A 24,611-nucleotide genomic window follows, 5' to 3' on the forward strand; every position below is an offset into this window, starting at 1 on the left:
AAGCATTACCTAGTGCAATGGTACCGTGGAGTATGGCAATTGGGAGAGCGGCGGAAGCCATCGGCAGATTATTTGCCCGCCTTACTGGGAGAAACTGCCCGTGTGCCCAGTGACGGGTATACGGAGAATGAATCAATCTGACCACAGGCGGGCATACCATCCATCCATCATCCATCATGAGATCCCGGTCAGCTGCTGAGAGACCTTCGCGCATTACCGCCGCCTGTGCCGCATGTCGTGCGAGGGAAAAAACAATAAAAAAAAAAGTCAAGGCAACCAACCCCCAACCAACCTTTTGCATGCATGCAACTGGGATCACCCTTCCTTTTGGTTTCTGGCATATTTTTACCACAAGCCCCATCTTCGTTCGTCAGTTGACTAATATTTTATTCTTGGCTTTGCATAGTGGACTGGAGACAGGTACATCTCAGCCCTCCTGTTCTCGTTATCAGATCCTGGAATTTGAAGTTTCTGCAAGACTGTCCCAGTGACCATGCGATAGCCCTACAGGTGCACAAGTGTCGGTCTTCCAGCGTACCCTGCGAATGGTCAAGGCAGATAGAAATGCTTATTCTCCTCCTTATCCCTACCTAAGCCTGTTGCTCGTCTGGGGGGGGGGAAACAAAGCTGACCCCATGATAAAGAGGACCCGCCAAGAATGATACGCGGTCCCTTGAGGCACACCTGGATCTGACCAAGGACAAGTAGCGTGGTAGAAAGACAACATCGCGGGCTGGTGGGGAATCGTGAGCCACACATATTTCTATTCCGATATCTATTCAGAGACAATTCCTGTGGTGATAATTTTGCAAGATTTCTTGAAACCAACAGTGGACCCTAGGTGATGACGGATATTGGACGCTTCCCTTACCGTACGCAGGTTGCGCCTCGATAGAGACGGCCTGCCATTTTATGTATATCTTCTGCCTTTTGCATTATGGTGGGACGGGAATCACGCAATGCTACACTTAAGCGTGAAAAAGTACATAACCAAGCACTAACTGCGAGCAAGTAGTCATTGCGGCTGCTCCTGTAATATACTAAGAGATGTGTATCCCACTTGTATGTCCATTGCCAACCGAAGCATGCGCACACCCATTCCAGGCATGCGCATCGAGTCTGTCTATACTTTCTCGACGTGGGAGACAGATGTCTTGGTTGCTGATGGTCCCGGGTTTCCTACCCTCAATGCGCGAGCATAACTGGGAACTTGCCACCAGTGATCCGGATCCGAGAACAGTTCGTCCATCTCCTCAAGCGATCTGCGATTGGTCTCAGGAAAGCAAAAATACACAATACCAGCAACACACACCCCAATACCGGCGTACACAACGTAATACCGCCATCTGATTGTGACAAAGGCGATGGGGGTGATCTCAACGATAACGAAATTGAACAGCCAGTGGGTAGCGGTCCCAATGGCCGCCAGGTGGATACGCAGATCCTGTGGTGCAATCTCGGCACTGTAAAGAAAATTGGCACCGAGAAATCCGAGCGGGAAGAAGCTCATGAAGCAAAAGAGGAAGAACGTAGCCGCGACGGCGGCACCAAGAGTGTGATGGTAGTCAATAGCCCAGACACACCCCGCCAGAGCGGCCATGGACAGGCCCATTCCCAGGCAGGCTATGATGAAGAGGGGCTTGCGGCCAAATCGGTCCACGGAGAGGTAGGCAGAGGTGGCCGCCACAATTTTCCAAGTCAGGACACCGGCATTGAGCAGGGCAGCTTTCTTCTCTCCCAGGCCTAGCGACTCTTTGAAAATGGTAGACCCGTAGTATGAGATGACATTGGCCCCTGTCATCTGAGCGCAGAAGTTGATGCCAACGGCAAGACACATGCGGTAGAAAAGCCTCTGGTTCCCAGACTTGAACAGATCGACAAAGCCACGCTCGGACTGTGAGCCCTGACGCAGAAGGCTCGAGATATTCTCGATCTCCACAGTAACAGCTGCTTCGTCAATAGTTCCGTCTCTAGATAATCTCTGCATGGCGTTCCGGGCCTCCTCGATGCGGCCTTTGCTGACCAGCCAACGGGGGGACTCGGGGAACGCGAGAGTAAAAGTCATGATAATCAGGGCGAACAGAATCGGTACGGCCAGAGGGAAGCGCCAAGCAATTTCATTGGTTGGTAAGAAAGAAAAGCCAACGTTAACCCAGGCAGCAGCAGCGATCCCGGAGGAAATAAAGATTCCGATGATGACCACATTCTTGCCGCGGCTTCTAGGTGCGGTGCATTCGCTCTGCCACACCGGCACTACAGCATTCACACCACCATTGCCGACGCCAGAGATGACACGGCCCACAACGAGCTGGCCGAGGCTGAAGGAAGAGCATTGGATGAGCTGACCGGTGGCTGCGATGGCAGCAGCAATCATGAGAGACTTTCGACGTCCGATTCTGTTTGCAATCTGCGTGATGCTTAGAGCACCAAGAAGACACCCGATAGTGTAGATCGCGACGACGGTCCCTTGCGCCTTGGCGTTATTGGCCTTGCTTGACCCGGTGGTGTTGCTGGTGTCGATTTGCGGGAAGTATTTAATGAACGAGGGATAGCTGAGAAGGCCACCGATGTTGGACTGGTTGTATCCGAACAACAAGAAGGAAGGAACAACGATAAAGCATATGCGAGCCCTGGCTAACCTCGTGCCCGCGAGACCCATGAGACCCATTATGTCCACTGGGTGAAGAGATTCGGTCTTGCAGCAGTCCCTCTTGAGACTAGTAGTGAAAGTATTTGAGGAAGACGGGACAGAAGAATTTCAAATCAGTCATAGGAAATAGTCAATGGTCTCTATAACAGAGAGTGGAAAGCAATCCTCGATTTATAAAGCTGGCTAAGAGGAGATCTGTCGAGGAAGGGAAAGGGGTTGCTTGGTTCTGGGGTCCCCATGTTCTTAGGGTCATTCAGTCGACCACCACCCATTTCCCCACTACCCCAGCATTATCCGTAGACCCCAGATAGCTTGGCAGGGCTTTCAGGTTATCAGCCAGGATACCAATATTCGCACATGAACATGTCGGTAGAACCTTTCCAATGGCCCACTGGTTTCTAGGGTTAGCATTTGCTAGAGCGGGGCCACTTTTAGCCGCAGGTTCTTCCGCCACCAAATGCCCATCGGCAGCAAAGGCCGCAAGGGCTCTTGATCTGGAACCAAGAACAAGCCATTGATATAATCCAGCTCGGAGTTGAATCTGTGAATTTGGTCGAAACACGATTAAATACCGCGCAGTCCCTGGGAGACCAGTGAGATACCCGATCCCTACCACTTAACCAGCGCCCGATCCACGCAACCATCAGAATGACCGCCCACAAGCCATTTGTGCTGTTCTTCAACCCTGTGAAACATGCTGGTGACTTTTACAAGAAGTTACAAGACGTGGCTCATACGGAAGTTGTTACCAGTAAGACCCGGGATGAGTTCTTTAAGGATCTGCAAGACAAGTACCAAGACATCTTTGCAATCTATCGAACGTCGGCTAGTGGTGCAGTGAGTATTCAAGTCCTGTACTTTTTTCGTTCGAGTCAACTTTAGCATTGCTATATCTCTCATGCCCGATGCGAAGTATTAATATTACTTTGCACCAGGTCGCAGGTAAATTTGACAAAGAGTTGATCGACAAGCTGCCACCAAGTTGCAGGTTTATTTGCCACAACGGTGCCGGTATGCGACCCCCGTTTTTCGACAAAACCGAAGAAATTGCTTCTGCTGATACACTTGACAGGATACGATCCGATTGATACAAAGGCATGCGCCGATAAGGGCATTATCGTAACCAATGCCCCCGACCCGGTCACCGACGCCACTGCCGATCTGGCCGTTTTCCTCTTACTCGGGGCTTTACGTCAACTCAACCCTGCTATGCAGGCACTGCATGCCGGAAAGTTCAAGACGGGGGTTGACTTCGGCCATGATCCTCAGGGCAAAACACTTGGGATCCTTGGTATGGGCCGAATCGGCCGCGCAATCAAGGCACGCTGTGACCCCTTCGGCTTGAAGACGGTTTATCACAACCGCAACCCTCTATCCGCCGAACAGGCTGCCGGGGCCGAGTACGTCTCGTTCAACAAGCTGGTGGAGGAGAGTGACATCATCAGTGTCAACGTTCCATTGAACGCCAAAACAAAGTACCTGCTCGACGCGGCGGAAATCGCCAGGATGAAACCTGGCGTGGTTATTGTCAACACGGCGCGGGGTGCAATCATCAACGAAGCTGCGATGGCCGATGCGCTGGAAGATTGTCATATCGGCGCCGTGGGCTTGGATGTCTACGAACGGGAGCCTGAGATCAATGAGAAGCTTCTCAGAAACCCTCGTGCTCTTATGGTACCCCACGTGGGGACTCACACAACTGAGACGCTGGCCAAGATGGAGACGTGGGCGATGGAGAACATAAGGCGAGCCATTGTCGGTGAGACATTGTTGTCGCCAGTCCCTGAGCACCAAGCCCTTTGCTGAACCACGATGTATTGAACAATTGTATCGTGGCTTTTTGCCGTATACTATTCTCAAAATAGATTTGCCAGCTTGTCCTGATGCTGTTACGTTGGACTTTCGATAGCAAAAATGCAGCCATAACGGTCTTGAATTGGTAGAACAGACCACACTGTAACTGTAATTCTCGGTTAGCTTGGAACTGTTCATTGGCCTCAAGATACAAAGTCCCCATAGATCAATGTTGAACGGGATCCACATATTTGATAAGTGGACCGACTAATATCGCTAACCTGCAACATAAGCAAGCCAGCCAGCAGCTGCCTTGTGTGAGGCTACGCAGGTGGGTGGATTTGCCAACTAAGAACTGTATCTTTCGGGAAGAATTGAGAGGGAAAAGACCTGCAGCATTGCTACTACTCTATTTGATGGATCCATCTGGCTATAGATACAGTGTCATCTGCATATTATTTGGCCGGATTACTTAAGAACAGTGACATATTCGCAGAGTCCTCTCCAATTTGTAGTTCCGCCCTTACAGACCCGCTTCTGATCCCTGATTAAACCAACCTTGTCCTATTCCTTTAATTCGCAATTTCGACAATAGTATCTGACATCATTGGGACTGGTCTCGGTCCGGCGTAAGAAAGATCTACCATCGGGAGCGCATCGGCTATTCCTTTTATTTCACCGAAATATGGAGAAACGGGTGAACCTATACCGTTGCGGCTGAACGTTGAACCGCATTCGCCACAGCAAAGCTTGCCCTAACTGGGGAACGCGGAAATAGCGCCACGAGGCGGACGAGGGATTCATCTCCTTTCCAATGATTCAATTAACTTACAGCGAGGGACTTAAAAAGGGCTATAAGGATCCGGAGTGCATCCCACCGCTGTGCAATTGAAGACAGACACTTCAAGATTTTTTCGCGCATATACCAGAATCCAACCTTCCGACTTCATCTCTGGCTTTTCAGTACTCCAGATTCATCATGGTGAAGATTGCACTCATCGGAGCCGCCGGCCAGATCGGAACTCCTCTTAGTCTTCTATGCAAAATTGTGAGTACTACTTGTTCTGAACGCATATGGACAATGCTGACTTCGCTGCACAAAGAGTGACCTATTCGACGAGATCGCACTCTATGATCTGGTTCATGTCCCTGGCATTGCCACTGATCTGATGCACATTGACACCAGGGCCAATGTTCATGGGTATCTTGCCGAGGACTCTGGCCTCAAGAAGGCGCTGACGGGGGCGGATGTTGTGGTCGTGACTGCTGGTATTGCTCGAAAGCCGGGGATGACAAGAGATGGTCAGTGCAAGGGAAGCTTTCAACTTTTGCATAAAGCTAATTGTTTGACTGAACCTAGATCTATTTAAGGTGGCTACCCTCTCTATTTTGCCACGGTGCTGGAAAGAATGAAACCTAACTACGACTAGACTAACGCTAGCATTATCCGGGACATTTTTTCCGAGGTGGCCGCCACATGCCCTGTCGCGACATGCTGTGTCGTCACCAACCCAGTCAACTCGACTCTTCCCATTGCCGCTGAGGCGTTGAAGAGGGCGGGTTGTTTCGAGCCCAGCCGTCTCTTCGGTGTGACCACGTTGGACGTTGTCCGTGCGTCCACTTTTGCGGCGCATGCCCTTGGCAACGGTGCCAACCCTAAGGACTTTAAGGTTCCGGTCATTGGTGGTCACAGCGGAGCTACGATCCTGCCTCTGTATAGCCAAGCGCAGCCCCCAGTCCACTTGAACGATGAGGCGCTGGCAGGCGTCATCAACCGTGAGTACCTTCTCCCCCGTGGTCCACCTTCATCCCAGACAACCAACTGAGAGAAAATCCAACAGGCGTGCAATTTGGTGGCGATGAAATTGTCAAAAGCAAGCAAGGCGCCGGCAGCGCGACCACATGCATGGCCTATGCCGGCTTCCGTTTCATCCAGGCAATTCTGAAAGCCAAGAATGGCGAGTCGGTGACGGAAGAAGCCTACGTCTACTTGCCCGGTATTCCTGGCGGCAAGGAGATTGCTGCTGAGCTCGGCGTCGACTACTTCGCTGTCAAGGTCAAGCTTGGCAAGACGGGCGCAACCAAGGCACTTCCCATCGGCAGTATCTCTGACAATGAAACCAAGCTCCTGGGCGTCGCCATTGACGAGTTGAAGAAAAACATTGCTACGGCTTTGACCTTTATGGCAGCCTGAGTCCAATTTTTTGGACTTCGTCACTGATCCCCTGGCACCATGATTGAATGTCTCTGACTATATCAACAATATATATCCTCCACGTACAACTTATGAGATTCATCTATCCCTCCCACCATAAAAATCAAAATCCAACCCCGTATAGCCTCTTTGACCAGCAGCCAACTTGTGTCGATACCACTTCAGCAGAAGCGGGGAATCTGCAATGTATAGAAGATGTCCAGCGTTTTATTCAGGTCACCCACCGAGAAATTGCAATCAGAGGTTAGCCAGTAACTATCAGACAACCAGATTATCATGGACATTTGACCGGCGCTTACCAAGAGATTTCCTTCACTATTGTCAGTTCCAATTCGTACTAAACTAGTGCACAGTGGTGGCGGAGGTTGCACCAACCTGTACTGTTTTCCTAGCTTTTTCCAGTAGTCAGAGAGAAAATTATCCAGTATTCGCTTTCACACAGGTGGTAGACAATATTTATTATATATGATATAGCGAATGACTCCGAAACCACATATGTAATGAAGAGAGAAGGAATCTTTCGGGCGTTGTGAAGGTCGGGTATAGGAAAAAGTGACATTTTTAAAGAGGAAACCTACAGAGAGGCGCATTCCAAATTCATGATATACACTATTTCTTCAAAATGCCGGCAAGCTCAGGCGCGCTTCGTTTCCTGATGACGACCATTGCCGTTCCAGTAGGGACAAGACTTTGTTACCATTGGTAGTGTAAGGTGTGTGTTATCTGTTGTCAGGATCTGGAAAGTAGATGTCCTACAGCTATTCTCTGCTACGTCTATATGGTATGATTGATATCTCAGATTACTATTTCATAGACTACTGGAATAACGAGTATGCTCTTCCATTGCTATACAGTCTGTTTGGAGTGGTCTCTATGGCAGCGGGTGGTTGGAAGCACCAGCCTTCTGCTCGTAGGGTAATAATTACCATGCTACAATGACCCCTGATTTTCGGGACCTGGAATGTTCTTTGCGCTATTGCTGCGGACCCTTACAAGCATTTTTGATAACTGGGTCAAGGAATTAGGTGTGGATTCAAAGCTTGCAATCAGGGAGACAATGAAAGCCATTACTGGAGCTCTCCGGTATGGCAACGCAACTACATTGATCAGGTCTTTGATGGTGATTTCCTTACAAAGACTCAGGACAGACAGAATATTGGCTCAAATTGAATTGAAAAGCGTCTTTATTACTCCGATGCGGCGATGACGTATAAAAACCATTCGTTGTCCCATAGTCTGTTATAGCGTACATGCATCCCATTTGAGGCAGAATTCTTGCTATACGCGCCCCTACCGCCAACATGCCCGCAAGAAGCCAGATCCAACCGTCGAAGCCACGTGAGGGCTTGACGGAGCGGCAGCAGTGCCAAGTCGCCCAGCTCTTCATCAAGAACAACATCCCCTACGTCTACTTCCTGGCGCCCTGCGTCACGTCGAGCAGCCCGGACTACAATTCCAGCAGCTGGGTGGTCCCGGACGAATACTTCAGACGAGCCGTCTGGCTACTCAAGCAAAAGCTCGAGCTGCCGAAATGCCGGCTCAAGAGGGAGTGCGCCACGCAGAGCAAGCAGTTCCTGCGCCCTCTGGCCGACTACCACTTCCATTCGGCCAAGTACCCGACGGTGGAGGAATTCCGCCGCGGCTACCCCATCTCCACCTCAATCGACCTGTACAAGCAATCGACTCTGCTGTGGATGTTCCCCAGTCCGCCGATCGGGCTTGTGACCCCCAGGGACCCGCACTACGAGGCGCGGGGGCTCCCCAAGCCCGGGTTGCGCAGCTACCTGCCCCTGGCCGACAAACTGCCCGTCACGGTGCTGACCTTCCCCAAGTACGTCGAGGCCTTCATCATGCTGGCCTGCCGCGACTCCGCGGGCCACTGGTCGCTCAAGTTCTGGATCGACTACCTCCTGTTCATCCGGCGGTACGAGGAAGGGGCGCGCCAGCGGGACCCATCGCTCGCCGTCGACAGCGACAACGCGTTCCCCCTCTGGCGGATGGAGACGATCGACGAGCCCTACCGGGAGTACTATAAGCGGCTGGTCTACTACGACCACGACCGGATCACGGACAACGATTGCGGCACGCAGAATCTGCGGTTCATGCACTCGACCCTGAAGGACCTGATGCATCTGCCCAAGGGGGATGGCAAGCTGCTGTGGTGTTGCTGGGGGAAGCCGCTCCAGGTCCACCAGCGGCAGCCCCGGCCTCCGTGGCAGACGGTTCGGAGCCAAAGCTTCACTCGCCCGGAGCTGGAGCTGCAGAAACTCGGCACCGAGCATCGTTGCGTGCATAAGTTGGTGCCTGCGCCGCCTCGGCCTCCTGAGGCTTCTAGGCCCCTAGACGCTTCTTGGCGTTGTGAGGCTCCTGAGCCTCCTGCGCTTGCTGCGCCGCGTGCAAGTAGTTCTATTTATTCTGAGTAGTGTTCGATATAGCTAGACCCCCTGTTCTAGATTCTTGGCGCTTGCGGCTATTGACTCCGGCGCAGATAATTAACCCATTCTGTATCATATCATTGCTGATCTTCCTTCCCGTTCACTAGTGTAGTGTATGAGTTTGGTTGATTGTTGGCGGCACATGACGTAGGTAAACAACCTTCTCAACTTGGATGTTGACAATTGACATTATGTCGAGGCTGTATGAAGTACAAAACTCGAAACTTGAAGTAAGCATTCGTGTGGAGCGTAGATACTGATGCGGCTAAACTTTGGCATGTATTACGTTCTGTTCTGAGATTGCGCGATTCTTCAAGCCAATGAACAACTTTGTACTATTGATGCGATGTACTTGATAGTCAGTTGACGATCCTCGGCAGAGACTACTTAGTAGGACTCAATAACAACCTAAAAGATCCTTCGGAGCTCTGCTGCTTGAGGAAAAAGACCACGAATGGCAATTTATTCCGTGTTCTGGTGAAAAACCCAAGCGGGAGGATAGGCGGTCAAGCGAGGATCATGTGACATGGCAGAATCTCTTTCTATCGCCCAAAGAGGCTCATCAATCATCAATCAATCCTGTGACCCTGTGAAAAGGAAAGAAGAAGAAGAAGAAAAAAAAAAGGCAAACCCGTCTTCCAGGTGGTGTGACTACATACTGTACAAACCTGACGACCCTCCGCAAAGTCCCGCTTCCATTCTCGCGTTCTATGGTGTACTTTGTATTCAGGATACTGCCGAATATCGGCATCGGAAGGCAGTGGATCCGGTGGCTTGTTCCACATGATCTCAGCACCTTAGCTAATCACAATCACATGCCCCGGTGACGAAGCAGCAAAGAAATGCGAGAGTCACTGCAGGTGAGCAAAGAGCGAGAGGGAGAAAAAAAAAAGAAATGTGAATTCACCTCCTCACCGGGAAGACTCTTCATCCGACCGATCGCAATCAGGAAGAATGTGACCGGGAACATCCCCTTTGTCTCAACTGATCTCTCTCCGTCATCATGTTGTGTCTCTTTCCTCGTTCTTTGTTAGCGACCTTAACATCTCGGATCGCCCTCTAAACACGCTGTGATCGTGGCTGTGGAGGTGTTGCTGTCTACCCCGCCGGAGCGACAAGACAACCTGCAATAAGGCGACAACCAACACCCCCTTTCTAGCTGTGACCTGCGAGTCACCGATTTACCAAATTCGAACTCGCTCAATTTTACATTGATCACCTTTGCCTCTTTACAACTGCCTCTCCTATATCTTGTCCAACTTTGTGTTGTCTTCAACAATCACTTTTTGTTTTGCTTCTCCCGACGGGTGCCTTATACTGCCGTCATGGGGAAACCCCCCGCCGCCATCATCATTGCTAGGTAAGGCTTCACGTTCCTCTTTCTTGCAGGTGTTAGATCACATCCTTACACCCACTGTCTCAACAGACATGGCGCTCGCCTGGACGCTGCCGACAAGAACTGGCATTTGACATCTCCCACTCCTTACGATCCTCCCCTCTCCTACGGCGGCTGGTTACAGTCCCGCGCTCTTGGTGCTAGAATAGTCGATCTTCTACAGTCCCTAGACGATGAGATAGACGTCTCGAAACAGAACGATGCTGCACGGAAACAATTCCTCGACGGGGTGAAGCCTCCACCGCGCAAGCGCCGAGTCATCATCCATACCTCTCCATTCCTTCGTTGCCTTCAGACAGCTATCGCAGTCAGCTCAGGAATTTGCCAAAATTCACCGGAACCGGACGAGTACCACCGGCCGTATGGCTCGCTTGCAGGCCAGATTCATCATGCGACTCCCGGATCCCTAAAGAACTTGACTTTGGACACTCCTCCAAGCTCGAGCCCCAGGTCTAGCATGGACAATACGCGATGCCTTTTGCGTGTTGACGCTTTTCTCGGAGAATGGCTCAGTCCTGACTATTTCGAACAAATTGTGCCTCCTCCATCCTCCGACCGGTTGATCGCCGCCGCCAAGATTGAGCTGTTAAGACGTGAGCAACATTTTGTCCCGGTGGCAGACACAACGTCCCGACCATCGGTTGGCTTCTTCCCGGGTGGTTGGGGAAGCGTTTCAACTCCAGCGTCTCCTGCTCCCGACCTCAACGCGCCCAATGAGGTTGAGTCTACATCGACAACACAGTCGGTACCGGGGCACAGAACTCGTGCGGGTAGCTGTGACGCTTTGGGCGCTGGTGACGCCCCTCGTAGCAAGAGACTACTGAACAAAATCAACACCAATTTATCGCCCATCCCCGACAGCGCATATGTGCCCCCGACTCCAAGCTATGCCATTTCTCCTTCCAATCCAATACCTGCTGGATATGTGACGCATGCCCGTGATGCCTGCGTCAATGTCGACTACCAATGGGACAGCATGCGTGGTGACCAAAATTGGGGGAATGGAGGCGAATATGGGGAGGAATGGAGCTCAATGCATGCAAGATTTCGCAATGGGATGGAGCGCATGGTTAGCTGGTACGACGAACATGATTTCACAGGTTCTACCCGCCAGAGTCAGCGCCATTCGCAGATGTTGAACGGAACCGGCGACATCAATCACCTCGACGATACTGACGACGAAATTGAGACCATTCTGGTTGTTATTACGCATGGAGCTGGCTGCAATGCACTCATTGGGGCAATATCCGGGGAGCCAGCACTGGTCGATATTGGCACAGCGTCTCTCACCCTGGCAGTGCGCTACCCTGACCTGCACGAGTCCACTGGCACCGCATCAACTGTGTCTGTTGGGTCCCTAGGCTCCGAGCAGTCTTTCGAAGAGCCGTCCAATTTGCAAAGTTATCGCTTGAAAAAGGTAGCTTCGACCGAGCATTTACGGACTGGAGTTAGCAACCCCGGTGTTTCGTCACCGGTCAACCTCGCATCACCAGGCATTCCAACCTATCGCCAGCGTGCTGCCCCGCGAAAGTCGATGTCGCAGGGGATGTTCATCATCGGCCCCTCCTCCACATCTGGCATGGGGTCCCAGTCGTGGAAAGCAGCACGGCCCTCGACCGCTGTAACCCCCAGTGGTTCAACGGGGCTATGGGGGTCCGTCTCTGCCTCAGCTGAGCCAGCAGATGACATTGTGCCCAACTTCGGCGATTGGACCACGCCAGCTTCTACATCGTCTACGAATGAAATCGGTCTGGCTGTGGATAAGCCGGCCGCCACTGGACAAACCTGGACCAGTCAAATGCCGCAGCGAACCATGTCGCAGCGTGGTCTGTGGGGTAGCGAACCCCTGCCAAAGGATCGAGAAGCGGGCACCAAACGGCGCTGGACCGTGACGGAACGACGAAGGCTGTGATTTAGCATGTGATCCTGCACGTTAGCTTCTTGGCGTGGGAAGCATAGTCCGTGGACGTCAATTCATGATTTTACGAACTACCGAGGAGGGGATTTACAAGGTTAACTAGGCCCAATCATGTAGCTCAGACTCTCGGCTATCAAGGGATGTATGTACTAACTAATGGTTTTGAAAAACACAATATACCCCAATCAATCAAACCAGACATTTTCTTCACTTCAACTTGGACTCTTACTGCAATTTTCGAATCGTAGCATGGTCTGTGTTTACGAGCTTGACACCTGGTCGCACCGCCTGGGCCCCGGTCCATCCCTGCTCTCGACCAGCGCAATCGACAGGAGGATTGACACGTAGTACACGCCCACCATCAAGCAAAGACAACGATGATCGCGGGGTTCCATGCAAGCCAAGAACAAATCACTCATTCGCGATCCATCCCTCGGTAGCTCACCCAGCCTTAACTGCAAAAGGCTACTAATTAGTTAGCGAAGATTGGTAAGACGTCGGAGAGATTCCCATCCACGATCCTTCCCGCCCCGCACATCCTCGGAGACATGATTAATCATCTTACTGTATCTAGTCAGTTGCTGCGGAAAAAAAATCTGCTAACCCGGGATGGATCTCTTCGTATTGTCTAGAACTTTACTTCGGATGCTGTACGGAATACTCATCAACAAACCTCCCGCTGAGAAGATTTTCTTGGGGGGGCGGTGGTTCACCCGCCAGGCCTCTTCTGGGGGCACGGCCGATTTACGGAGTTTGAGGATGCGATGCAAGAGATTTCTTTTGCGGCTGTCCGTCAGGGAGTGAGTGCAGTGGGGTTTGGCAGGGCTGGTTTGGGCTTAGCTTCCGCTGCGGGTTCTCCTTCCGTGTTTCCAGGTTGTGTTGTTATCAATGAACGAACTCCAATAAAGAAGGACAAGGTCTTTGTTTGATTGCTCTCTCATCGCATTGTGGTGAATGAAGTTTGGTGATAACTGCCTTCTGAAAGGATGTTGCTCTCATGCTTGATTTACTATGGGGTCAGATTTCGCAGATGGAGAGAATATAAGGCGGCATCATCATGCCAATTCTCACCATGGAGAAACCAACTTCTCTTGCTGAGTAGCATATCTCTCACATCCAAGATGTCAGATTCGGTGGCGCAACAATGTGGAACGAGTGCACACTCAAAGTCTGGAGAGGGTATCTCGCAAGGGAAGACCCGCGCGCTGCAAGCGGAGCTCTGGGAAGTGGTAGCAAACTTCTTGGACAAGACCGACCTGATCGTGTTGTCTGAATCTCGTCGCGGTGTCTACAACGCCGTGGATCACAAGCGCTGTGCTGCTTGTCAGGACCAGCTCTTGACTCCGCAGGAGGTATATGACAATCACGCGGCGGCCGTCGGTAATGAAACCGCCCAACTCATGGTCTTCGATCTGCACCCTGTGGAAAGTCCTGCCCGGGCGGTTGAGCGCGGCGCGGTGAGTGAGAGTGAGGGAGATGACTATGCTAACAAGCTTGCCAATGCCGTGACCTTGAGTGGGTTGTCGATCCTATCACTGGCGGTTCTCAGGGGAAGAAAGGACGTGGTGAATGTTCTTCTGAAGCATCGCGCGGACCCTACTTACGGAGGCGAAAATGCTCACCTGAAGCCATTGGACTATATCAAATCCCCCTTCCGTGGAACTGACTCAATAGGTAACCCAGCGGAGATCAAGGCCGCCGTGGTAATGGTGGAAACACTGCTCACCCGCGGGGCGGCTTTCACCCAGAAGGGGCCCTGGGATATCATTCTATGGACTGGGCGTGTAGATCTCATTCACCAGGCGGTCCGCAACGGGGTCGATCTCTTCAGTCTGCGCTGGGAGAGCCAGAGTGTAAGTCTAAACCCGCTAAGCGCTATCCTCCACCACCCCGCCCTACCCGAAGACAAGGTCAGCGACGAGGTCCTCCGGGCCATTCTTGAGGCTGCGCCCCGGCTGATGGATCTTACCGATGGCGAGGGGCGTACCATCATCCACCAAGCCGTGCAAGCTCACTGGTGGCGTCTAGCGCAATCCCTGCTCCGGTTCCCATCAACGGCATGGCCGATTGCCAACGACGGGCAGAACGCGCTGACCATCGCCATCGCCAACGGCCAGACAAGACTGATCGGGGGTCTGTTGGACCGCCCCGAGTACGAGATAGACGTCATGCACGACGTCAACGCCATGCGTCTGTGGCGTCAGGTCAACGGCCCCGCTCGGGATTCCTTTCCGCTCCTGGTGGCCGTCGCGAAGGCGGCCCAGTTCCCCAGAGCCCTGTATACGCTGGCCACCCACCCCCGCGTGTGTATCCCCGCAACCATGCCGGGTTGTCTCGATGTCCGACGTCTGGCGCTGAAGCTGGGGAGGGAGGTAGGTCTCAGTTCTCGCCAAGTCGCGCTGATCAAAGCTATCCCGGAGCGGTGGGATTATGACGAGGGGGCATCATTCAAGAGGGTTATGTAAATCATCTGCCATCTACACTCATAACAATCATTCTCTCAGCAAGTACAATACAAACATCGCCCAATCGTCATGTCCCATATCGGAATCAACACGTCTGTAACCATACCAGCCACCTATCGCATCACCCACGCACACGCGTCAGATAGAAATGCAAAACCCCTGAGTCCCGATAATAGGGCTTATACTCATTCGTCGCCGCCACGGTGCTCTCATTCACATACCGAAACCGATCTACCCTGTCTTGGCCGTCGGGAACCACAGCGCAGGCGCCGATGCCGTGGAACTTGACTTGCCGGACCTTGTTCTTGCACCGTATCAGCTCTGCCCTCCAATCCATTGATTAAACATCAAGGTCTCACCTTCTCAGTCTCCTCTAAAGAAAAGAGCGTCCGGATAAGCGGCAGCCCGTCCTCCGCGATGGCCTGGGCCGGATGGCCCGTGTCGAGAAGGTGGATGCTCCATTCTCCGTCCAAGAAGGTTGGAGATACCGGGTTGAGTCGGTCGTAGATCGTTTCAAGCTCGGCGCGGTCGAGTTGGCCCGGTGTTTGGGTGAGGGCGAGGTATTTTTGTGCTGGGGTGGGGGGGATGCTATAGTTGTGAGTAAGATAATTGTAGGGCGTGGGTTTGGGATACGTACCTTTCCATGGCGCTTCGTCGTAAGAATAATCTCTCTCAAGTATCAAGGAGAAAGTATACGGGTAGATGCTATATCGGTGCGATGGCTTGTGGTATCGTGTGGGCCTTTGCATCGCTTTCGCGGTCTTGATATACCCGAGCCCAACGCGGAGGTGTATTCTTTTGGTCGGTTTCTGGCATCTTCCTTGCTCTATGGGATATGCTGTCATTCGATGCGTGGGGAGGGGGATGGGGGAGGGATCCACGCCGCGGTATGTGTGTGTTCTCGATTGGGGTGTTTGCAGAAGTCGGGGTTACTCGGGTGGGCAGCGGCGACTGTTTCTCTACTAGGTAGTTTTATGCCGAAGTCATGGTATGGTATATGGTGAATGTTCGTTGCTATTGTCGATGTTTACCTCTCCCTCACGTGTCGCACGTTGAATGACCCTAGTAGCATCCAAGTCCGGATAACCGATTGTTTTGTTTTGCTACCTGGCATAGTACCTCGCTCTCTTGCGACTGCAATGATGTTAGTTTTTGGATACAGCGTATTCACTTTGGCCTACTTCCTCAGGACACCAACAACCGATTCTATCTGCTTCGGACTATAGCTAGAGTGTCGTTGAAAGCAGATCTGCGCTTGAGGGCGACCATTTGGGCCGAAGTCTGAAATGCCCTCCTCCGGATCCGTGACCATGCAGGACAGCATTCTTGTTTGTTTGACGTCACCGCATCGATGCAGACGGCCTATTTCTAGCACCCGTTCTGAAACTCTTGCACAATTTCGTGAAACGGAGGAGTTCAACAGCCTCAACACGATTGTGTTAATTGAAGTCTCGCGGGTTGTGCTGTTGATACTGCCCGTGGGGGAGATATGGAGTCGGGCTCCTCGCCTTCGGACCTCGTATGAAGAGATTTCTGGATCGAGTTGCTCCTTTCAAGCGCAGTATCTTGCCATTTTAGCCCCTGCCACGAACTCTGCGGCGACGGACTCACGGAAGATCACTGGCCGCTCGATCGTCCCTTGCATCGCGAAATGTCGAACCCACCCAGTGAGGTTGTCAATTTCGGTAGCCGCCAGGTTATGGCTGCGAACACCGTGTCTGGGATTGCTGCTAGGGATTTTGGGAGGGTCGCTTGCTTGTAATGAGTCGACGAGTCGATGATCTAAGATTGGTCGTGACCTGGAAGATTCGGTTCTTCAGCTAGTTGTCGAAAATGGTTCTCTTGTCTCTGGCTCATTGACTATATCTGTTGGTATTTCCTCTCCCTGAGTGTCGTACTGCTCTGTATCCCAACGACTTCGTCGATTCATGTCATTTTGAGAGGGGGCTGCAAAAAGAAGCGAGTGTAAACAGCTAATTTCCTTGTCGTGGGATGCATTTGAAACATTCCAGACCCCTGTTTGCTTGAAACATCTTGCAGTTTTCGATTGCTGACTGGGTTATTGTTGCCCTGTGTCTTACCGAGTAGTTCTCGGGTAGTTATCAGGCAGGCAGCTTATCAGGGCGAGTTCTCATGAGGCTGGGAAGGTGGATGGCGGGTGCCGTGCCTGTCAATGTCAATTAACCTCCCGTAATTATTGCTATGGCTGTCAACTGTCAACTGTCAAAGAAATTCAGTACAGCTTCAGTTGAGGAAGCTCTGACCATACGCTCGTGCAAGGGCCAGATATGGACTTGATCGGACTGTGGGCGTGGTTGCCTGAGGTGTGGGCCAGGTACGTAAGTGCGGAGACAGCTTTAGTACGGAGTAGCTTCCCTGTCCTCACCTCAATTCCTCCAGCCACTGGATTTTACTATTTTTGTCCGCACGGGCAGGCAAGCTAAGAGGATCAATTTAAATACGCCGCCCACCAAGGCGGGCCTCGATCTCTTGATCTCTTGTCACTACTCGTATGCTCCAGCCTCCAGCCCCCATTCTCAATCCAATTGATTTGCCCCCTCTTTCCTCCCCTTATCCTTCACCTGGCATTGTTACCGTCTTTCTCTTCCTCTTCCTATATCTCCTGCAGTGAGTGCAGCAACCTTCAAGCATGTCTGCTGCTCCGCGCCGCAATGGCCAGCCACCACCTCCATGTGAACCCTGCCGCAAGTCCAAGATGCGCTGCGACAATGTAATCCCCGCCTGCCAGAATTGCATCCGTCGAGGCAAGGCCGAGAATTGTGTGTATCCCGCCCCTCCTGCCACGCGCACCTGGTACTCGGATAATGCTCCGTCGCCGACCGCGTCTCCGCGCTCGCAGGGCCGCCCGGACTCTTTTACGCAGGGTGGCCGGTCCACCCCCAACGGTGACGAGAAACTAGCCGCCCTGGGTCTCCCCACCACTGCCACGACCGCCCACAACAACAACAGCAGCAACACCAACAACAACTCAGCAATGTTCAGTGAGATGGAAGACCAGTTCCGGGGGTCCATGTACCTCGATGCTGCCTCCGCGGGCCGGGCCGAGCCCACCACGCCGGATCCGAGGCAGGTCCAGATGGGCGCCCGACTGCTCACCTTGCTGTTCGAGAACCTGCCCCTGTACGAGCGCTTGGCGGAGACCTCGCTGGACGTGTGGCCCGAGGGGTGCATCCTGGGCCACCGGCTCATCACGGGGATGTTCGAGGCCCTGGAGGATATCCTGGAGGCCTTGACGTCCGACCCCAGCTACGTCAAGGATCGCCATTCGACGATGCTGCGGTGGGCGCAGAAGATCTTCGACGACAGCGCCAAGCCCCTGACCGTGCATGCGGCCACGACCCCGGAGGACTACATCCGCCGCATCTCCTCCCGGTGGGAGGGCATTGGGCTGGTGTACTCGATCGTCGGGCAGGGCGCCATGCTGGAGCGCGATTGGCGGTCCATCCGCGAGCGCGAACGCAACGTCCCCCGTGATCAGAAGTTGTTGGCGGCCCAGGCGGTCTCGGCGAGTGATGCCTGTCTGCAGTTCTGTGACACTTTTGGCGCGGTGGATGATTCGCTTGGCTGGTTGCTGTTCCAGCACCTTCATCTCTTGACCTTGGTTTATGGTGAAAACGGTATGTTGGATGGGTTTCTCTGGGTGCGGGGATTTGAGACGCAGGCTAACGACTGGCAGATCCTCGAGCGTGGAGAAAGCTGGCCGAGCTGGCGACAGTCGCTTTCACCCTCGGTTCCAATCAATCAGAGAAGGACACGAGGACCCCCTTCTTCGTGGTCGAGCTCCGCAAACGTCTGGTCGCGGGCGCATACAGCATCGACAAACAGCTGGCCACCTCCTTGGGCAGACCTCCCCAGATCAGCTGGCGCTACTATGACGTCCAGTTCCCGCTCGACCTGAGCTACGATGAGATCCTGGCCGAGCCGAAGATCCGCGAAGCCGCCATCAGCAAGCTGGACAAGACGGGATGGAATACCCAGGGAGTCGTGGGGAAGTCGGCGTGGCTTCGGATTGCGCTGCTCATTGGCTCGACGAGAGAGCAGATTCTCGAACTGTCGCTCAGTCGTCGTATTGACGATTTGTCTCGCAAGGTTCAGTAAGTGCATTGGCCCGGCCTCTACTGAAGACATATCGCTTACGTTGCACGCTTAGGGAGGTATCTCAGCAATCGCACAAAACTTGGAACGAGCTGCCCAGCTTCCTTCGCTGGCGGCCTGGCTCGCCCGACCCGAACGGTTCGAGCAGTGTGCTTCTGCCCCTGTATTTGAACTTTCTCTACAATGACTTCCTCCTTTACCGCGTTTTGGTGAAGCGGACTCAAAGCGGTGGGGAGGGCTTGATCAGTGTGGCACAAAACATACTGAGCACCATTCTGGAGCTCATTGGGAAGGAAATCGGGTCTAGGGCTGGCACCTACAATGTCGGATGGAATGTGAGTATCGCCAATGTCTTTTCTCTGCTATGAATCTGCGCTAACAGCTTGCAGGCATCGTCCTTTGGTCTCCCTGCAGCCGGGGTCTTAGCTATCGAGCTCCTTCGTCAGTCCGAAGCCCAGGCTCCGGTCCAAGCCACCCCGTTCCGCCGATCGGAGGTTATCCAGAAACTCACTGTGTTCGCCTCCCATCTCCAATACGTCGTCCGCCCGCACGACGGCATGTACGATGTCTGCCAGCGTGCACGGAAGGTCATCTCCAACATTCTGGATCGAGTCTTGACGGTCAACGCAGCCCCGATGCCTGCCACCCTGCCCGCTGATGTTCTGGCGACCAATTGGCTCAACGGCGAGACTGTCACCCTTGACGACGGCACGGATTTGTACCGGTGGATTGAAAATCTCTATCCGGACACAGCTGGATCCACGGCCTCCTGGGCTTGAGCCCGACACAGCCTCATGATATGGAAATGATTGATGAAATAAGCCGATGACTGTGGGCAGATGCAGATCCAACTGTGTCTGTCCACCCCCAACCTACCATGTTATGACCATATACCCCCCTCTATGTGACCGAGGACGAGCAAAAAGTGTGCAGGCTTTTTTGTGATGAGTGGAAGACGAAGTGCACTTTGCTTGTTCCATAATGCTGTATTTCGTTTTGCCACCTGTTCTTTCTTTTCCGTTCTGTGGAATTCTCTTGCTTCCTGCAAGTTTCGTCGGCGATGTCAAGGTTGTTAGAATCGGACTTGGGCAACAATGGTTATTTATGCCATGTAGCGTGTCATTGCAATCGGCGGAATACACGTCAGCGCATGCAATGCATTGCATCCAGCTGGAGCGGGATGGTTCCAAATTAGAGTTCTTATCGAGCTGCAATGCGACGTCGAATCTGACAGGGCTCATTCTGGCCGATGACTCTGTAGTTGTTGAGGACGGACAGATACTCCGGAACTCCGTCAGAACTCGTGTATGGGGGAGCTCACTCATTATTGAGACCAAACCGCCCTTGCGTATCGGCTATCTTTAGAAGCACTAGTGTGGCTGATCGATAGGCGATAAGTTATCGGGCTATTGACGGGCTGATAAGCAGACGCGGGCATGTGATCACTCCAAGGATGGGCGGGAATGTGGGGCGGTGTTTACCGATAGTAGAACCCCGACATCATCACCCGTCACATGGAGTGGTCGCAGAATGTGGCGGAGACTACGACTCTGTTTGGATGCCGTCAACTCTGCGCCAGACTTCTGTCGATGTGATGACTCAATTGAAGGCAGGCTGTGAGGACAACCGGATCCTCGGATACTGGGGATCCAGTATTCAGCGAGCCCTGAGAATGACTCCGCTTGTCTTGTCCAAGTTCCGCCACCGCGGCGTCGATCCGGTGTGCCCAATCGTGGTGGAGTGATTGGCCGGCGACCTCCGCATTTTCCGGGTGCCTGCATGGCTGCCTTGGTGCCTGGCGCGGTGCCAGACCCAGCGTAACTGCGTCACTGGGCCCATTCCTTGTCCTCGTACGGGGGGTACTTGTACACATAGCCTCCCTCTTGTCCATCCCTTTATCTCCTCTCCTCTCTCTTTCTCCTACTCTCTGACCCTTCCCTCCGTGCTTGGACTTGTGAAATACTCTCTCTTGTCTGTCTCTACCTCTGTTTGTATATACACATCCCTCCCCAATCAAGGCATGTCAGCTGTCGCAAACGACGGGTTCTCCGTCATCCATACTAGTGGCCGAACCGGCCCGCCGGATCTCCGATTGATTCACTACAATGATGTCTACCACGTAGAGTAAGTTCGCATTACACCTTGGGGGTAAAAGCCCTTACCACAGAGATCATGTTGCTAACCATCCGACTATCGCCACAGACCCGGTTCCGCCGAGCCCGTAGGAGGCGTCCCGCGCTTCCAGTCTGTCGTTAACTACTATCGTTCCGATCCCGCCTTTGCCGGCCAACCCGGCGTGCTTACCTTCTTCTCCGGCGATGCCTACAACCCGAGTCTGGAGAGTTCGGTTACGAAGGGCAAGCATATGGTGCCGTTTTTGAATAAGATTGGGACGGATGTTGCTTGTGTTGGGGTATGTTTACTTTCCATGTTGTTCTGGGGGGTGTTTGAAGATGGGCTGGCAAGTTTGGAGGGTGGTGTAATACGAGATAAGCTGACAACTCACCTGCCGTGTTTAGAACCACGATCTCGATTTTGGAGTAACGCAATTCCGCCATCTACGCACACAATGCCAGTTCCCCTGGTTATTAGCCAATGTTATCGATCCAGCGCTGGGGGAGGATGTCCCTATCGCTGACTGTGAGAAGACCGTGATGCTGACCGCATCGAATGGGCTTAAGGTCGGGGTGATTGGACTTGGGGAGAGGGAATGGTACGTTGGCATCCCGCACACATACACCGCTACTTGAGAGGTCAGATTTGCTGACATGTTGCATGTTTCACTGATTTAGGTTGGGCACGATCAACGCCCTCCCGCCGGATCTCATTTACAAATCGGCGTCGAAGACGGCGCTGGAGCTTGCGCCCCGGCTGCGCGAGCAAGGGGCCGATATCGTCGTCGCTGTCACCCATCAACGCGAACCGAATGATTATAAGTTGGCCGAGAATCTGACCCCGGGGCTGGTGGATATTATCTTGGGGGGTCACGACCACTTCTATGCGCATGCGGTGGTCAACGGGGTGCATATTCTCCGGTCGGGTACCGACTTCAAGCAGTTGAGCTATCTGGAAGCCTGGCGCAGGGCGGACGGCGCGGGATGGGACTTCGACATCGTGCGCAGAGACTTGGTTCGATCCATTCCGGAGGACCCGTCCGCCCGTGCCATGGTCGGTCGGTTGACGTCGAGTTTGAAGGCTAAGCTGGAGAAGCCCATCGGATACACTACGCGGCCGCTGGACGGCCGGTTTTCGACCGTGCGTCAGCGGGAGTCGAATCTCGGGAATTTCGCATGCGATCTCATGCGGTTCTACTATGGCGCCGACTGCGCGATGATGGCTGGGGGGACGATTCGTGGCGATCAGATCTACCAGCCAGGAGTGTTGAAGGTGAAAGATATTCTCAACTGCTTTCCTTTCGAGGACCCTGTCGTTCTCCTTCGCATCAAGGGCCAGGCGCTCTTTGATGCCCTGGAGAATGGAGTCAGTCAGCTTCCCGCGTTGGAGGGGCGGTTCCCGCAGGTGTCGAACATCTCATTCAGCTATAATCCATCTTCGCCGCCCGGCTCGCGGATCAACTGGGCCAAGATCGGTGGACAGCCCATTGACTTTGGCCAAAGCTACCTGCTTGCCACCCGCGGCTATATGGGCCGTGGCAAAGACGGCTTTGCGTCACTGCTCGTGCAGTCAGAGGGTGGCGAAGTGGAAGAGGTGGTCGACGAGGAAAGCGGCATCCTCATCAGCACCCTGCTCCGCCAGTACTTCCTTAGTCTGAAAGTCCTAGGGAAGTGGCAGCGATGGAGCCAGAGCCTGACGCGCCACTGGGGCACAGTGCACAAGAACCTGCACAGGGACGAATGGCTGAAGGCCCCTTCGAGCCAGACTTCACCGTCCTCGGAGAAAGTGCCCTACCACGTCCAGCGGCCTACCTTGAATCGCACGAAGCAGAAATACTACTACGGACGCTATTCCCCCAGCGACTCATCCGAGTCAGAGAGATCTGACCAGGCGTCGCTGGATTCGGATTCCGACACCGACCCCGAGGTTTTGACGTCGCCACAGCCGATCACTAATTATGTCACTCACCCGGCTAAGTCGGCTACGGAGGAGGAACGTCGTCTGCGGCTTGCCCGCAAGGTGACTCGGCTCTGGATGCGCAAGGCCGGGTTGCAGCCATCTCCGATCAACGATTCCGAAGAGCTCGGCGGGTTCACCCCGAACTGGACGCCGGGGATCTCTCCGCGATTAGAAGGGAGGATTGTTATTGAAGGGGTTTGAGTCCTTGTTTGTGGGTGTGGACTTTTGGTTTGCATATTCATTTGTCTAAGGTACCAGCATTTGGGAGCATTTCGGATTTGATATGAGCCATGATATACAGCGTTGGCATAGTGTTTGCAGGTGTTTCATAATCATAATAGACTCATAATTTATAGTTTTTGGATCATCAATCATGTCTGTCTATACACGTAGAGTGGAAATCTTACTATTATGCAATCCGCGGATGGCATCGCGCAACGGATTTACGGTGGCAAATATTGTTCGGGACCTCGGATCAATTTTGGCGATCTAGCCTGTCATGCGCATCCATATGGTTAAGTTTTTCCTTCCCCTGATGATCCCATTCGTCTTGAGAAACTAATGCTAGGTAGGATAGAACATCGTTCAATTTAAGGGTGAAAGAATGAGGCACATGCTACATAGTGAAGACAAGTATCAAAGATGGACAGACCCTGCCATGGAATCCAGTCAATATGGTCTTCTTGTGAGTGAATATACTTCAGCAGCTTCCACAAAAGATGAATACTCCCAGTCTGTGAATGTAGAATTCAATAGACCATATTCACACTCTTAGCTTCGTGGAAATTAACTACCATCTGGTCAGCCCGACTGGTCTATCATAAAATCTTCCTCCTCCTCAGTTTCTTTTCCACTTTCTTCTTCTCAACTGTCGTCTTTCCTATCTTCAACTACTTCTGTTTTCATGTCCTGCCTGTTTCTACATTGTGGCTTCTATATCTTGGCTTCTACATCTTGGTTACTACATCCTGGTGATACATCAAGTCTTCTATACCCAGTTCTCTATTCTTCTACATCCTGTCTCCACATCCTGCTTCAATATTATGTTTCTGCAATCTTCTTCTACATCTCAAGGCAAATGCGATTACCTGGATCATGGCGACATTCAACCGCCGCGAACAGATCTTTGGTGCTCAATCTCCTAGCTAGTCTTCTGATTCCCCATGATCCAAACTTGTTTCCCACCTCGAAGGATCACTCTTAAGCACTGCGGATTTTGAACCATGCAGAGATCTCTTGTCGAGAAACAAGGATCCAGAAACATCCCACTGTTTCTTTCGTGTTGAAGAGCTATTTGCGCTGTGCTGTCATGTCCCTTTCTTCAGTCCATCTGCCTTCGAAAAGTATCATAGGTTATCCTACCTAACCTACCTCATGTCCACAGACAATCGAGGCTTTCTACCATCGACCCAGTCTTGGCATATCAGGGAGGACAGAGGTATCCCTCCAGAGCGATTAAGCCCCTCCCACTGTGGAACTTGCACTCCGTCTGGTTCTGGCTGGGCCACGAGCGCTCAAGCTGCGGCTCTGCGATCAGCTCAACCAGGA

General features: G+C 52.7%; 13 protein-coding genes across 13 annotated transcripts; 10 read left to right on the forward strand and 3 right to left on the reverse strand.

The window, feature by feature from the left end:
- Positions 1-1,123: 1,123 nt before the first annotated feature.
- On the reverse strand, positions 1,124-2,668 carry BO86DRAFT_394724 (general substrate transporter; the record flags this gene model as incomplete). Its single annotated transcript, XM_025673249.1, has 1 exon — positions 1,124-2,668. One exon carries the CDS (start codon positions 2,666-2,668, stop codon positions 1,124-1,126), a length of 1,545 nt encoding a protein of 514 aa, XP_025532826.1.
- Positions 2,669-3,298: 630 nt separating this feature from the next.
- Positions 3,299-4,456, forward strand: BO86DRAFT_301475 (D-mandelate dehydrogenase-like dehydrogenase; the record flags this gene model as incomplete). The annotated part of the gene is made up of 3 exons (XM_025667489.1): positions 3,299-3,487; positions 3,586-3,661; positions 3,723-4,456. The coding sequence occupies 3 exons, from the start codon at positions 3,299-3,301 to the stop codon at positions 4,454-4,456; spliced, it is 999 nt and encodes a 332-aa protein (XP_025532827.1).
- A 783-nt stretch (positions 4,457-5,239) lies between these two features.
- On the forward strand, positions 5,240-6,638 carry BO86DRAFT_428771 (malate dehydrogenase; the record flags this gene model as incomplete). Its single annotated transcript, XM_025675617.1, has 5 exons — positions 5,240-5,492; positions 5,548-5,746; positions 5,805-5,815; positions 5,875-6,220; positions 6,286-6,638. Exons 1-5 carry the CDS (start codon positions 5,424-5,426, stop codon positions 6,636-6,638), a joined length of 978 nt encoding a protein of 325 aa, XP_025532828.1. The 5' UTR covers positions 5,240-5,423.
- Positions 6,639-7,960: 1,322 nt separating this feature from the next.
- BO86DRAFT_374894 (uncharacterized protein) lies at positions 7,961-9,082 on the forward strand (the record flags this gene model as incomplete). The annotated part of the gene is made up of 1 exon (XM_025670459.1): positions 7,961-9,082. The coding sequence occupies one exon, from the start codon at positions 7,961-7,963 to the stop codon at positions 9,080-9,082; it is 1,122 nt and encodes a 373-aa protein (XP_025532829.1).
- Positions 9,083-9,991: 909 nt separating this feature from the next.
- On the forward strand, positions 9,992-12,599 carry BO86DRAFT_328665 (uncharacterized protein). Its single transcript, XM_025668644.1, has 2 exons — positions 9,992-10,454; positions 10,521-12,599. The coding sequence occupies exons 1-2, from the start codon at positions 10,420-10,422 to the stop codon at positions 12,400-12,402; spliced, it is 1,917 nt and encodes a 638-aa protein (XP_025532830.1). The 5' UTR covers positions 9,992-10,419; the 3' UTR covers positions 12,403-12,599.
- Positions 12,600-13,490: 891 nt separating this feature from the next.
- BO86DRAFT_428787 (uncharacterized protein) lies at positions 13,491-15,176 on the forward strand. Its single transcript, XM_025675618.1, has one exon. It carries the CDS (start codon positions 13,530-13,532, stop codon positions 14,871-14,873), a length of 1,344 nt encoding a protein of 447 aa, XP_025532831.1. The 5' UTR covers positions 13,491-13,529; the 3' UTR covers positions 14,874-15,176.
- On the reverse strand, positions 14,912-15,668 carry BO86DRAFT_384926 (uncharacterized protein). The gene is made up of 3 exons (XM_025670991.1): positions 15,511-15,668; positions 15,233-15,461; positions 14,912-15,177 (listed from the first exon to the last, which is right to left on the reverse strand). The coding sequence occupies exons 1-3, from the start codon at positions 15,516-15,518 to the stop codon at positions 14,995-14,997; spliced, it is 420 nt and encodes a 139-aa protein (XP_025532832.1). The 5' UTR covers positions 15,519-15,668; the 3' UTR covers positions 14,912-14,994.
- BO86DRAFT_74445 (uncharacterized protein) lies at positions 15,511-15,999 on the forward strand. Its single transcript, XM_025677628.1, has one exon. It carries the CDS (start codon positions 15,576-15,578, stop codon positions 15,837-15,839), a length of 264 nt encoding a protein of 87 aa, XP_025532833.1. The 5' UTR covers positions 15,511-15,575; the 3' UTR covers positions 15,840-15,999.
- On the forward strand, positions 15,767-16,101 carry BO86DRAFT_384928 (uncharacterized protein; the record flags this gene model as incomplete). The annotated part of the gene is made up of 1 exon (XM_025670992.1): positions 15,767-16,101. Exon 1 carries the CDS (start codon positions 15,878-15,880, stop codon positions 16,097-16,099), a length of 222 nt encoding a protein of 73 aa, XP_025532834.1. The 5' UTR covers positions 15,767-15,877.
- Positions 16,000-16,908, forward strand: BO86DRAFT_74446 (uncharacterized protein). Its single transcript, XM_025677629.1, has one exon. It carries the CDS (start codon positions 16,160-16,162, stop codon positions 16,652-16,654), a length of 495 nt encoding a protein of 164 aa, XP_025532835.1. The 5' UTR covers positions 16,000-16,159; the 3' UTR covers positions 16,655-16,908.
- A 615-nt stretch (positions 16,909-17,523) lies between these two features.
- On the forward strand, positions 17,524-19,768 carry BO86DRAFT_394731 (putative C6 transcription factor; the record flags this gene model as incomplete). The annotated part of the gene is made up of 4 exons (XM_025673250.1): positions 17,524-18,511; positions 18,571-18,988; positions 19,045-19,324; positions 19,379-19,768. The coding sequence occupies 4 exons, from the start codon at positions 17,524-17,526 to the stop codon at positions 19,766-19,768; spliced, it is 2,076 nt and encodes a 691-aa protein (XP_025532836.1).
- Positions 19,769-19,814: 46 nt separating this feature from the next.
- BO86DRAFT_74496 (uncharacterized protein) lies at positions 19,815-20,565 on the reverse strand. The gene is made up of 2 exons (XM_025677630.1): positions 20,471-20,565; positions 19,815-20,395 (listed from the first exon to the last, which is right to left on the reverse strand). Exon 2 carries the CDS (start codon positions 20,312-20,314, stop codon positions 19,862-19,864), a length of 453 nt encoding a protein of 150 aa, XP_025532837.1. The 5' UTR covers positions 20,315-20,395; positions 20,471-20,565; the 3' UTR covers positions 19,815-19,861.
- A 288-nt stretch (positions 20,566-20,853) lies between these two features.
- BO86DRAFT_328671 (putative 5'-nucleotidase) lies at positions 20,854-23,432 on the forward strand. Its single transcript, XM_025668645.1, has 4 exons — positions 20,854-21,113; positions 21,192-21,402; positions 21,509-21,702; positions 21,782-23,432. Exons 1-4 carry the CDS (start codon positions 21,010-21,012, stop codon positions 23,262-23,264), a joined length of 1,992 nt encoding a protein of 663 aa, XP_025532838.1. The 5' UTR covers positions 20,854-21,009; the 3' UTR covers positions 23,265-23,432.
- Positions 23,433-24,611: the final 1,179 nt, after the last annotated feature.

Source organism: Aspergillus japonicus (assembly GCF_003184785.1).
Source record: "Aspergillus japonicus CBS 114.51 unplaced genomic scaffold BO86scaffold_2, whole genome shotgun sequence".
Taxonomy (NCBI): domain Eukaryota; kingdom Fungi; phylum Ascomycota; class Eurotiomycetes; order Eurotiales; family Aspergillaceae; genus Aspergillus; species Aspergillus japonicus.